Source organism: Pan paniscus, chromosome 6 (genome assembly GCF_029289425.2).
Source record: "Pan paniscus chromosome 6, NHGRI_mPanPan1-v2.0_pri, whole genome shotgun sequence".
NCBI lineage: Eukaryota > Metazoa > Chordata > Mammalia > Primates > Hominidae > Pan > Pan paniscus.
Window position 1 is genome coordinate 38,161,547 of NC_073255.2, and position 13,077 is coordinate 38,174,623.

The 13,077-nt window shown below is 35.6% G+C and overlaps 1 protein-coding gene across 8 annotated transcripts in view; it reads left to right on the forward strand.

Annotated features, from left to right (window-relative positions):
• The window catches only part of BBS9 (Bardet-Biedl syndrome 9), a 485,000-nt gene that overhangs the window by 239,054 nt on the left and 232,869 nt on the right, over positions 1-13,077 (forward strand). For all 8 annotated transcript variants that reach the window (XM_008964335.5, XM_063605681.1, XM_003811959.6 and 5 more), the window contains one exon: positions 1,651-1,746. In XM_008964335.5, coding sequence (XP_008962583.1) covers positions 1,651-1,746 — 96 coding nt within the window. The remainder of the gene's footprint in view (positions 1-1,650; positions 1,747-13,077) is intronic.

The following is a 13,077-nucleotide window of genomic DNA, read 5'->3' on the forward strand; positions in this document are numbered from 1 at the left end:
TACTTCTTGAGCAAGGGAATATGGAGCCATGCCTTCCTCTCTGGGGTTCCCTGGTGGAAATGGCTATTGGTTACCTCAGTGGCAAAAGATGCTGGTGTCTTCTGTGAAGCAGGCTGCTGGGAACCGTGGAAGTTCCCACTCCACGGCTGTCACCAATAGGCTGTTGCCTTTATTCTTTGTCACTAGCCATCTGTAGGCATCTTAGGTATGCCGATATAACCAGCCATTTGTTCCGTTTTGCTGCAGCTTCTTAAATGGGCCCTTGAGCTCCCACAGGGCTATTATGGTGTTTGAATAGCTGTCTTTCTCTCTCTCTAATTTTTTTGCTGGGGATGAAGACTAGTGTCCCCTAGTTTACCATCTTGGTGACATCCTTTACCCCTGTGATGATGTTTAATGTTTCTTTTTTTTTTTTTTTTTCTTTTCTTTCTTTTTTTCTTTTTTTTGAGATGGAGTCTCACTCTGTTGCCCAGGCTGGAGTGCAGTGGCATGATCTCGGCTCCCTGCAACCTCCACCTCCTGGGTTCAAGCGATTCTCCTGCCTCAGCCTCCTGGGTAGCTGGGACTACAGGCGCATGCCACCACGCCCGGCTAATATTTTGTATTTTTAGTAGAGACGGGGTTTCACCGTGTTAGCCAGGATGGTCTCGATCTCCTTACCTCATGATCTGCCCACCTCGGCCTCCCAAAGTGCTGGGATTACAGTCATGAGCCACCATGCCTGGCCTAATATTTCTTTTCTCTGTCACTTTGTCTGTAAATTGGTAAGTTGGATCTACAGCTAGCAGAGTCAAGATTGACTATTCTGGCCAGAGTTCTTCATGGATGGTAGTATAGACTTTCAGCAAACAGAGGGCACATAATATTTGTTTGTCTTTTTTTGTGTGTGATGGTAACAGCCATTGATATCCAATGCTGACATCCATTAGTTCACTACAGGCTGAAAAATAGATATTTTGTTTCTTTCACACTTTCATCATTTTTTAGCTGGAATATTTCTACAGAGAGAACCTTTCCTTTAGTAGTTGTTATATGGTGCAGTTTGAGTAGGGTTTTCAGGATAAATGCTTGGTTCTTTCCCTTTATTACTAATTTTTAAAATATTTTAAATAAATAGAGCTTAAAATAAATAGTATTGATTCTCTAAGATCATCCAATAGTGACCATTTTTTTTAATTTTGTTTTTAAGTCTCTGTATGAACTCATGCCTTTAAACATATTTGATGTGTTTTACTCCATTGCAATTATTATTTTCTTTGATACTCTAATATTTTTATCTCTGGCCAGTAGTAGTCTCTTTAAGCTGGCTTTCAAGTTGTTTTCATAAAACCCTACTGGCTCAGTAATAGCTTCCTTGCTATCTGGCGTGAAAAGATATTCTAAGTTCATCTTGCACGTGTTCTGTCTCATATCTGGAATCAACCATTAGAGTAAATGAAATTAAATGACTCCAGAGTTTTAGTGTAAGGCAGAAATTTCATTAATTGGAAGCTACTATGGAAATCAAGGTGAATATATTATAGCTCACACATGGAGTTTATACATGACTAGTGACATAAAAAACACGCATCATTCAACTAAGGTTCCTATTTCAAATGTGTTCATTTTGCCTTCTGGTTACATGAGGTGATTTCTCTCTTTTCTTTGTAGGTTTTGCCAGTCAGTCAGATGATGATCAGGTGAATGTAATGGGTTTTCACTTCTTAGGAGGTGCTCGAATTACTGTTCTTGCTTCCAAAACTTCTCGTAAGTAAAACCATGTTATTATTGCTTTTTAAATTTTTTTCTAAGGATACCACATCACAGAGGATACTCACATCAATAATTCCTGCAAAGGGTGATGTTCATTTAGATTTCAGTAACTAAAGCCATGATATTAAGTAGATAGGATGTGAAAGTTGTGAAGTGAGGATTGTGTTTTATTAGAGAACACTGATGTTGCCCAAGATTACCTTACCATGATCTAAATTTCACCAAAAATCAGATATGTAACTGATATATTCACTTTATCAGAGTGTATGTAATTTTTGTCTTGGAGCTAAGAAGAGTCTAAGAGAGGAATTTAAAGAAATGAAAAATATTTTTGAGGTAGGTATATGGTGAACTAGATTTGGGAACTCCTAGAACTTGGAATTTTTTTGTTTGCATATATTCTTGTTTATTCCTTTTGGACATTGGCAAAGATGACAGTGAAAGTGGATAGCTTTTGCTGAGTGTAATTTCAATAGGCAGAAAGGTGTAGTAACTATGTAGTCAAGTTTGAATTTAAATATGCTTTATTGATTTGGTCGCTTTATGTATGTGAGAATAATAGTTGAAACTAGTCAATGTAAAACTAGCTCTTGACATATGTAGTATATTGAAGCTACTGAACTTACTGAGTTATACACACCTTTGTGGGAATAAAGTAAGATATTAAGAAAGGAAGTATTTAACGAATTTGTATTGAGAGAAAAAAGTACACACACACACACACACACACACACACACACACACCCCACACCCCCTTGAAATAGTCTGGCTCAGGACATTCCAATTAAAAAAAAAACTCTAGTTTTTCTGGTGAGCTTTCACTTTCTACCCATACATTTGCAGTTGTAGTTGGTTATTGCTTTTCTAATAATAAGAGTACAATAAGGCCATCTGTTTTTGAAAAAGAAAAGTATTAGCAGGAGGAACAGACATCCCATTTAGAAACTGTAACAATGTTTTTATGGCTAAAATCATAATAGTTTCTGGAATATGTCAATTGATGACTGGTAAAATAGACTCAGATACTATTGAAGACTCAATAATAGGTCACAGAAATAACAACTCTGAGAAGAAAGAGGAGATTCTTTATTTTCATGATTTTTCTGATTGGTCATGATTGCAGTATTCTTTACATTGGCATCATTTTTTAAAAAACAAATCATTTTATTTTGATAAGAAGACTTAACATGAGATCTATCCACTTAACAAAATTTCAAATGTATAGTTCAATATTGCTAACTGTAAGTACATAGCACCATTTTGCTTTGATTAGCTTTAATCTCCAGTTGGATGGTAGAACCATTTTGGTGCATTTCTCTTAGTTTAACAGTTATCCTTAGTTAAACTAAAAAAGTTATGCCAACATTTCTTTGGGAAATTGTACACATTTGTTTGACTGCAGTTGATGGTGCTGTATAATGAATCTGCAATTGAGACCATTAAAAAAGGCAAAAATTTTTGCAAATGAATATATTTATATCCTAATGTATTTTATTTATAACTTTTAATATAAAGTAACAAGTAGAACACTGATGTTGCCCATGATTACCTTACTGCTATCTAAAGTTTACCAAAAATCAATTATATATCTGATTTATTCTCTTTATCTGAATGTATGGCAATTCCCTGACTTAGCATAGTGTAGGTACACAAAATCAAATAATGGAATAGGACAGGACCTTTTAAACAAGGAGCCAAATAAACTGTGTAAATTGAAACCTGAATAATAGTCATTACAATTCTATGATAGTTTTTGGCTACAGTGACACACAGAATCCTACCTAGGAGATGCCTATGGTGATGGAGAGAGATAGGTATAAGGAGAGTGTACTTTTCTGGGATTGAGGCAGATGTTGGTGCTCCTACTGCTTTATCAGAGTATTCATTCCTAAGAAAGGAATGAAGTAATTTGTACCCAATCTGTGTTTGACATTTTTCATTTTTTGAAAGGTACCTAGTATTAATTATAGTCCAGCAATCTGCTTTACAGAAAAATCCTACAAATGGAAAGAACCTAGTATTTCTTCCATAGTAAACAGTCAAATGATTCATAAGTCACATAGAATTGTCCTTGGCTCTTGGATAGTATTTTCTGTGGGTTCTGTGTATTCATCTCTTTTTAAAACCTGCTTGGTAATCAACCAAGACTTCATGTATGCTGTATGGCGATTTTAGTTCCTTTTTCTGATTCAGTATAGACCAGTCAAAGCAAACAAGAGAAAAGTAAGGTGTAGCTCATTGTCTCAGACACCAAACCAAATTCCCTGGGGAACTGAGTAGGATTATATTTTTAGAAAGCAGAATAGTAGCTGGGTGTAGCAGCTTACCCCTTTAATCCCAACACTTTGGGAGGCCAAGGTGGGAGGATCGCTTAAGCCTAGCAGTTCAAGACCAGCCTGGGCAACATAGTGAGACCTAGTCCCTATTTAAAAAAAAAAAAAAAAAAAAAGAAAAGAAAAATTAGCCAGTTGTGGTGGCACATGAATGTAGTCCCAGCTATTCTGGAAGCTGAGGTGGGAGGATCACTTAAGCCCAGGAGGTTGAGGCTGCAGTGAGCTGAGATTGCACTACTGCACTCCAACCTGCGCAACAGAGTGAGACCCTGTCTCAAAAAAAAAAAAGTAGTGCTTAAATTTGGGAAAAATATGCTAGCAACATTTCCCAAAACTGTTATCACAGTCCTAAATTAAAAATAACGGGGAAGTTCTACTTTTGTGAGATCAAATGTTTTTATAATTAATATTGCAAAATATTTCTGCGTGGATGTCTATAATTTCGAGTGATTCAGTATAATGGGATTTCAGAAAAATATGCTATTATCTAAATATGTATATATTCTTATACTGCTTTCCTAAGGTCCAGATCCACATAGTAACTTATTACCATATACAACAAACACTGCTAGCTCTCTCTCCCCAGTCTCTCCTGCCCCTTTCTGTTTCTGTACTTTTCTTGGTCTTGCCTCTCTCTGGTTCTGTTTTTATCTTTTGTCTCTATTTGTACATTGCCTTGTTCTACTTACTTCTTAAAGAATTTAGAAGAGTTTAAAAGTATCCAAAATATGAAAAGAGAAAATAAGTATTTCAAGAAAACAGAAAGAGAAAATCAGGGCAGGAAACTAATAAAGGTAGAAATAAGGTTAATACTCAGAAATACATACTGTATGATCAAAAAGGTGCTAGTCACTTAAAATAATAAGAAATAATTTTGTTTCCATTTTCAGAGTGTTCAAAATGTTAAACCTTTCATTGAGGAGATGCACACCCTTTACTGATGCTGAGTCAAAGATGAAATTTCCCTTATGAATATTCAAAAAGACAGTTCCTTCAATAATATCTCTATAGTTTATATAATTATAAAGATTATGCTTAAGTAATTATGAGAAACAAATTTCACAGAACTTTAGAAAATAATGATAAAACTCCATTTATTAAATATAATTCTCCCTGAGCCCAAATCAGTGTGGTCTAAGCTGCAGCCTGATCCAAGGATAAATTTTGAGTATCTAGTTTTGCAAGTTTTCAGTATCTAGTGTTTTCAATAAGGATTGAGCAACCAATTTCAGTAACTCAGAATTGAGATGTAGGATGAAGGAGGTGTGTATTTCGTTTTTAAATGAGCAATATTAGAACATGTTTGAACATTAATTTAAATGATTGAGTTCAGTGGGAGAGGTTGATGATCAGGAAAGAGAAGTGGATCATAAGTCCATGAAGAAGAGAGAGGGGATGGAATGCAGAAGCTTGTGGGAGGGTTTGAGGAATAGGCCTTTGTAACTTCTCTGTAACAGGAGGGATCGTATGTACACCTAGGGAGACTTTGTAGATTCGTTAGTGGAAAGGTAAAGGAGCTTTGATGATGTATAAATCTGAAAAAAAATAGTGAGAAAATAAGAAAGTAAACTCATGAGGGAAACAGGCATTGTGGAATTTCCATCTAGAGTTTGAGATCCTACATTTTGAATTGAAACCAGCCATCCTTTTTAGGTGATTTTCCCTGGAAGTGATTTGTTTATCAGCATCTAAGCAACTAAAAACAGGGCTCAGATTTTAAAACAGAATTACAGATAAAATATTTTTAATGAGACTGATTATCATAATGGACTACCAAATCTGAGATGGTAAGGAAATTGGTGACGATTAGAGAAAACTGATACATGGTGAAAAATTAATGGGTTCACCTGATCAAAATTCTTGAAAGTTTGAGGAAGTAAAGTAGTAGGAGTTATAGAGCAAGTGAACTAGGTTAAAAAAAAAAAGGGAAAAAATAGTAGTGGTCAGAGAATGGATCAGATATTGAGAACAGGAGTTCAGAGAGATTGCAGATTCTGATAATGGCAAGCTCATCACTGGGGGACTGGATTGCTAAAGTGGAGAGAAGACCAATGGGGACAAAGATTTCAAGAAAATGAGGTATCACAGTTGTGGATATTGAAAAGGCCTATTTGTATTGAGGTACATTCCTTGTGTACCTAATTTATTGAGTTTTTTTAAAATCATGAAAGGATGTTGAATTTGTCAAATGCTTTTTCTGCATCTATTGAAATGATCATATGGTTTTTGCCCTTCATTCTGTTAATATGATGTATCATGCTTATTGATTTGCTTATGTTAAACCATCCTTGCATCCCTGGAATCAATCCCACTTGATCATGGCGAATGATCTTTTTAATGTGCTGTGTTGAATTTGGTTTGCTAGGATTTTGTTGAGGATTTTTGCATCTTTGTTCATCAGGGATACTGGCCTGTAGTTTTCTTCTTTTGTTATGTCCTTGTCTGATTTTGTTATCAGGATAATGTTGGCCTCATAGATTGAAATTTGAAAGTATTCCATTCTCTTTGATATTTTGGAATAGTTTGAGTAGAATTGTTATTAGTTCTTCTTTAAATGTCTGATGGAATTCAGCAGTGAAGCCCTCAAGTCCTGGGCTTTTCTTTGGTAGGAGACTTTGTATAACTGATTCAATCTTCTTACTCGTTATTGGTCTGTTCAGATTTTCTATTTCTTCCTAGTTCAATCTTGGTAGGTTTATATATCCAGGAATTTATCATTTCTTGTAAGTTATCCAGTTTGTTGGCATGTAGTTGTTCATAACAGTTTAATGATTCCTTGTATTTCTGTAGTATCAGATGTAATTTCTACTTTTTCTTTTATTTGAGTCTTCCTTCTTTTTTTAATCTAAAGGTTTGTTCGATTTTCTTTATCTTTTCAAAAAACCAGCTCTTTGTTTTGTTGATCTTTTGTATTGTTTTGATGCTTAGCACAATGAATGAGAAAGTACACGCACACTCTCTCTTTCTCTCTCCCTCTCAGACAAATCATTGTGGAATTTTAGAGTACTGAGGAGCGTATTCTTAAAGATTAGAAAGAAAAAAAACAAGTTACTCAAGGGATATGAATCAAGATGGCATTTAGCTTTTCATCAAAATAATTCGATGACAGAAGACAACGCAGAAGTTTTCTCCAAGATTGGAGGGAGTTTTCAACTTAGAATGCTGTGTCTTGCTAAGTTGATAATCTGCAAAGAATGCTGAATAGACACATACTCTCAGTGTCACAAAGTGACACTGACAAATTGCAAATACAGGTCAAGCATCCCAAATCTGATAATTCAAAATCCAAAGTGCTCAAAAAGTTTGGAAGTTTGGAGCATTTTGGATTTTGGATTTTTGGATTTGGAATGCCAAACTGCTTAAGTATATAATACAAATATCCCCAAATCTGAAAAAATCTGAAATCCAGAACACTTCCGGTCCTGAGCATTTTGGATAAAGTATACCTAATGTGTAGCAAATTGGTATAGCCTTAGGTAGGTGTTTGAAAAATGGAAAAGGTAACTAATACATCGGATGTTTCAATATCCTGAAAGATTTTTAACATGCTAGGAAGAGTGATTGAATTGAATAAGGTCAAGTTTAAAAATCCTTTTTTTGGTCCATTTTGATTATTTTGCTTTCAGGTATAATAGAAGGATTGTAGTCACATATGTGAAAAATGGTTGGGCCTTGAAATAGGATTTCTTTTGCGTCTTCCAAAAGAAAGCATATGTGATCTTGAACTGTGTTATACAAAGTACCTGGAGAAAAAGGAAGTGGGAGTATTATTTTACTTCATCTTGGTAGACAATACATTTATTCCTTTTTCATTCAGCAGACATGTTAGGTATAAACACTGTTGTGGCTCTTGTGGAGCTCCTACACTAATGGGAGAGACAAACAGGTAAAGAGAACCAATAATAGAATGCTTGATGTGCTTATAGAAGCATGTTTTTTAGTGCTGTTATATCCCAAAGGATTGAAACTCGATAGAAATTTTATTTGTAGAGGGTCTTGAGGAAGGAGTAGGAGACTATCAAGTGGAGGTCATTCTAGGAAGAGGGGAAAGTATATCCTGATGCTTGATAAAGCATGAGGTTTCAAAGGATTAGTGAATTCTCTTGTGTGCTGAAAGTTCATGTGGTAAGGGCTCTGTGACAGTCCTTTAATGAGGTCAGGAAACTTAGGGACAAGTATAATAACCAAATCTAAGGTCAACTGATGCCCACCTCATGCCCCTGAGAATAGTTTAACTTATACAGTGATTCAGCAATATAATATTACTGTTAATATTTATTTTAAAATTTCTTAGCAATATTATCAAGTGACAATGAGAATATTATATAAATCTAGCTTGGAAAAAGCATGTTGAAAAGTAAGCATTGAGAAACCATCCTTAGTTGCTAATATTGAAGAGGTTGTATATTTAAAATGTTAAACCTACCAAAAGGCCGGGCGTGGTGGCTCACGCCTGTAATCCCAGGACTTTGGGAGGTCGAGGTGGGTGGATCACCTAAGGTCGGGAGTTAGAGACCAGCCTGACCAACATGGAGAAACCTCGTCTCTACTAAAAATACAAAATTAGCTGGGCATGGTGATACCTGCCTATAATCCCACCTACTTGGGAGGTTGAGGCAGGAGAATCGCTTGAACCCACCAGACGGAGGTTGCAGTGAGCTGAGGTCATGCCATTGCACTCCAGCCTGGGCGACAAGAGTGAAACTCCATCTCAAAAAAAAAAAAAAAAAAAAAAAAAAAAAAAAAAAAAAAAAAAAAAAAAACCTACTGAAATAGTTTATGTTATTTCCTCAACATTTTGGTTTAAAAAGCATTCATCTGCTTTTCTGTCTCTCATTTCAAAATTTCCAAATAGCATGAATTGTATAGTTCACTGTTTATGATATGAATACAAGCATTATACTGATGAACTTGAGAAGATGTTCTGACACACATAAAGACTGATGTGATGCATTTTTGTACCTTCCTTAATTAAATATATTCTTTTCTCCATTTGTAATAGAGTGTTATGGAAATTGTCTAGCCTTTGATCATCTAAATTTATTTTATCTGGAAACTGAAGTGGTTATTTCCACTGAGCTACTATTGCAAGATACAAAAGAAAAGAGATAAACAAATTTAATGTTCATTTTGACAGCTATTTTGATTTTAAGGGCACATTTAAAAATACAGGTTCTTTTATGTTATATTATAAATAGAAAAATTCATTTCTCCCTCCGTGAAATATAAACTCTGGAAAGTCTCCAGGGATAGTATTAACCATCTTGGAGTACTAACACTGAGAAAATGTTTAGTAATCAAAATAATACTTTATAAATCTTGGACTCATTGATTCTTTGGATTTTTGGTAATCTAAAAAAGCAAAAAATGTTGTTGTGTTTATAAATTCCGAGACTAATTGCAAATTTCTTTCTTTCTTTTTTTTTTTTTTTTGGAGACAGAGTCTTACTCTGTCACCCAGGCTGGAGTGCAGTCACGATCTTGGCTTAGTGCAGCCTCTGCCTCCCAGTTCAACTGATTCTCTTGCCTCAGTCTCCTGAGTAGCTGGGACTTACAGTTGTGCACCACCACACCCAGCTAATTTTTTGTATATTAGTAAAGATGGGATTTCACCATGTTGCCCAGGCTGGTCTTGAACTCCTGAGCTCAGGCAATCTGCCTTCCTTAGCTTCCCAACGTGCTGGGATTACAGGTGTGAGCCACTGTGCCCATCCTAATGGTAAATTTTTTATTCCAGAAAAATTGTTTTTTATTTTTCTTCTGTATATGTTGATGAAAAAATAAGAAAGAAACAGAAACTAAAAATTTAAAGTTACTGAAAATATCACACCTTTTAAAATGTTTATTATGAGTTTTACATTAAAAAAACTTTTAGGTTCAGGGGTACATGTGCAGGTTTGTTATATAAGTAAACCTGTGTAATGAGGGTTTGCTGTACAGATTACTTTTCTCACCCAGGTACTAAGTGTAGTACCTGAAAATTATTTTTTCCTGATTTTCTCCTTCCTCCCACCCTCCACCCTGAGGTAGGCACCAGTGTCTCGTTTCTCTGCTTGTATCCATGTGTTCTCATTATTTAGCTCCTACTTATAAGTGAGAATATGCAGTATTTTTTTTGTTGTTATTGTTCCTGCATTAGTTTGCTAGGAATATTGGCCACCAGCTTCATCTATGTTTCTGCAAAGGACATGATCGTGTTCTTTATTATTGCTGCACAGTATTCTATGATGTATCCCTACCACATTTCCATTATCCAGTCTATTGTCAATGGACATTTAGGTTGATTCTTTGTCTTTGCTATTGTGAATAGTGCTACAATGAACATATGTGTGCATGTATCTTTATGGTAGAACGATTTATATTCCTTTTGGTATATACCCAGTAATGGGACTGCTGGCTTGAATGGCAGTTATGTTTTAGTTTTTTGAGGAATTGCCACACTGCTTTCCACAAGGGTTGAACTTAATTTACACCCCCACCAGCAGTGTATAAGCATTCTTTCTTCTCTGCAATCTTGCTAGCCTCTGTTATTTTTTGACTTATTTTTAATATTAACATTTCTGACTGGTGTGACATGGTATCCCATTTTGGCTTTGATTTGAATTTCTCTAATGATCAGTGATATTGAGTATTATTTCATATGCCTGTTGGCCATATGTATGTCTTCTTTTGAAAAGTGTCTGTTCATCTCCTTTGCTCACTTTTTAATGGGGTTGCTTTTTTTTTCTGGTAAATTTGTGTAAGTTCCTTATAGATTCTGGATATTAGACCTTTTTCCAGTGCATAGTTTACAAATATTTTCTCTTATTTTGTAGGTCATCTGTATACTCTGTTGATAGTTTCTTTTGCTGTGCAGATGCTCTTTAGTTTAATTAGATCCCATTTGTCGTATTTGCTTTTGTTGCAATTGCTTTTGGTGTCTTTGTCATGAAATCTTTACCAATTCCTATGCCCAGAATGGTATTTTCTAGGTTGTCTTCCAGGGTTTTTATAGATCTGGGTTTTACATTTAAGTCTTTAACCCATCTTGAGTTGATTTTTGTATGTGGTGTAAGGAAGAGGTCCAGTTTCAATCTTTTGCATATTGCTAGCCAGTTATTCCAGCACCATTTGCGTGTTTTTGTTAGCTTTGTTGAAGATTAGATGGTTGAAGGTGTTCAGCATTATTTCTGGGCTCTCTCTTCTGTTCTGTTGGTCGATTTGTCTGGTTTTGTACCAGTATCATGCTGTTTTGTTTACTGTAGCCCTGTAATATAGTCTGAAGTAGGGCAATGTGATGCTTCCAATTTTGTTCATTTTGCCTAGGCTTACCTTGGCTATTTGTTATATTTTTTTGTTCCATGTGGATTTTAAAATAATTTTTTCTAGCTCTTAAAGATTGTCATTGGTAGTTTAATTGGAATAGTATAGAATCTGTAAACTGCTTTGGGTAGTATGGCCATTTCGATGCTATTGATTCTTCCTGTTCATGAGCACGGAATGTTTTTCCATTTGTTTGTGTCATCTCTGATTTATCTGAGTAGTGTTTTTGTAGATTCTTATTGTAGAGATCTTTCACCTCCCTTGTTAATTATATTTCTAGATATTTTATTCTTTTTGTGGTAATTATGAATGGGATTGTGTTCCTGATTCGGCTCTTGGCTTTATGTACAAAATCATTAGGAATGTGAGGTGTAGACTCAAGTTGATAGTTTAGATCCCAGCTCTAGCTTAAAATTCTTCTGAATGACTTTGGAAAAATTAAATAACCATTAAAAAATTTATTAAATGGCCATAAAATAGTACTGTAGTATTATATATGAATCAAATGAAATAACCCCTAAAAAGCACGTAATAATTTCCTGATGCATTGTAAGTGCTAGGTAAATTTTCGCTGCTTGTATTATTTTCATCCTTATTACCATTAGTACTATCCACTGACGTCACCTTCTCAATGTGGCCTTTCCCGACCATAGCATCTCAAGAAAGGCCACCCATTTGTCTTTATCACAGCACCTTTGTTTCTGCATCGCAGTATTTTCATAGGTTCTGTTTCATATGTTATTCACTTGTTTATTTTCTGCCCTTCCCACTAGAATGAGGACTAGGATCATGTATGTGTTGGTCACTATTGTCTCCCTAGCACTTATCACTCAGCAATATTTTTTGAATAAATGAATAGATGCAGTGTTACCTTGAGTCTTACTTAAACTATAAACAAGAATTATCTTCTATTACCTGTCTTTTATAAAGAGAATTTCGTCCCTTTGATTTGTCTCTTTCCTTTGAACCTACTGCGTGTGATGTTTCTCTGTTACTTTATCTTTAGAAAGGGAAGTCTTTGCCCAATATGGGGGATTGAGATGGGCCTTTCGGAGAGCTCATAGGCCCCTGTTGAGGTAATCCAAATTTTTATAAAAGGAGAAGAGAAAAGCTTAGACTTATTCACATTTCATTTTGTCAGAGATTTTTTTGTTTGTCAGGACAGTAAAAGGAAGGAGCTCCATAGGCAGCTGAGGCAGACACTTGACTTTGCTGGAGGAAGAGTTTGGGGCACTGCTGCCTTTCTTGGTTAGCCCACAGCATCCCCCATTTTCTTTCATACAACACACATGCCCAGTGTAAGCTATGAGTGAAGACTCAGCCTAGCAGTTTCACTGAGGTATTGGAGTAGGTCCTAATTGGGTTTGTCTTTCCTCATCAAGAACTCAGCTCTGGCCAGCTGAGCTTGGGTATGCTATTGGTGTTCTGCTGAGAATCATGTCCATGTTTTTTCCCCAGTGATAAATTCTGATCAATTTTCACACTAACTTATGGCGGATAGGCTTGCCTGGATGTACCTGAACATGCTTTGTTTCCAGATGTTTTTGCAATACCTACATGGGTGATTTAACAGCAGCTGGTATAATGTCTTGTTATAGTGCAGCATAAAAACTGCTTACTCCACTTCAGACGTACTACGTTCCTCGTCTGTGTTCTATAAACACATTTCTGCCTCAGTGCCTTTGTCCCT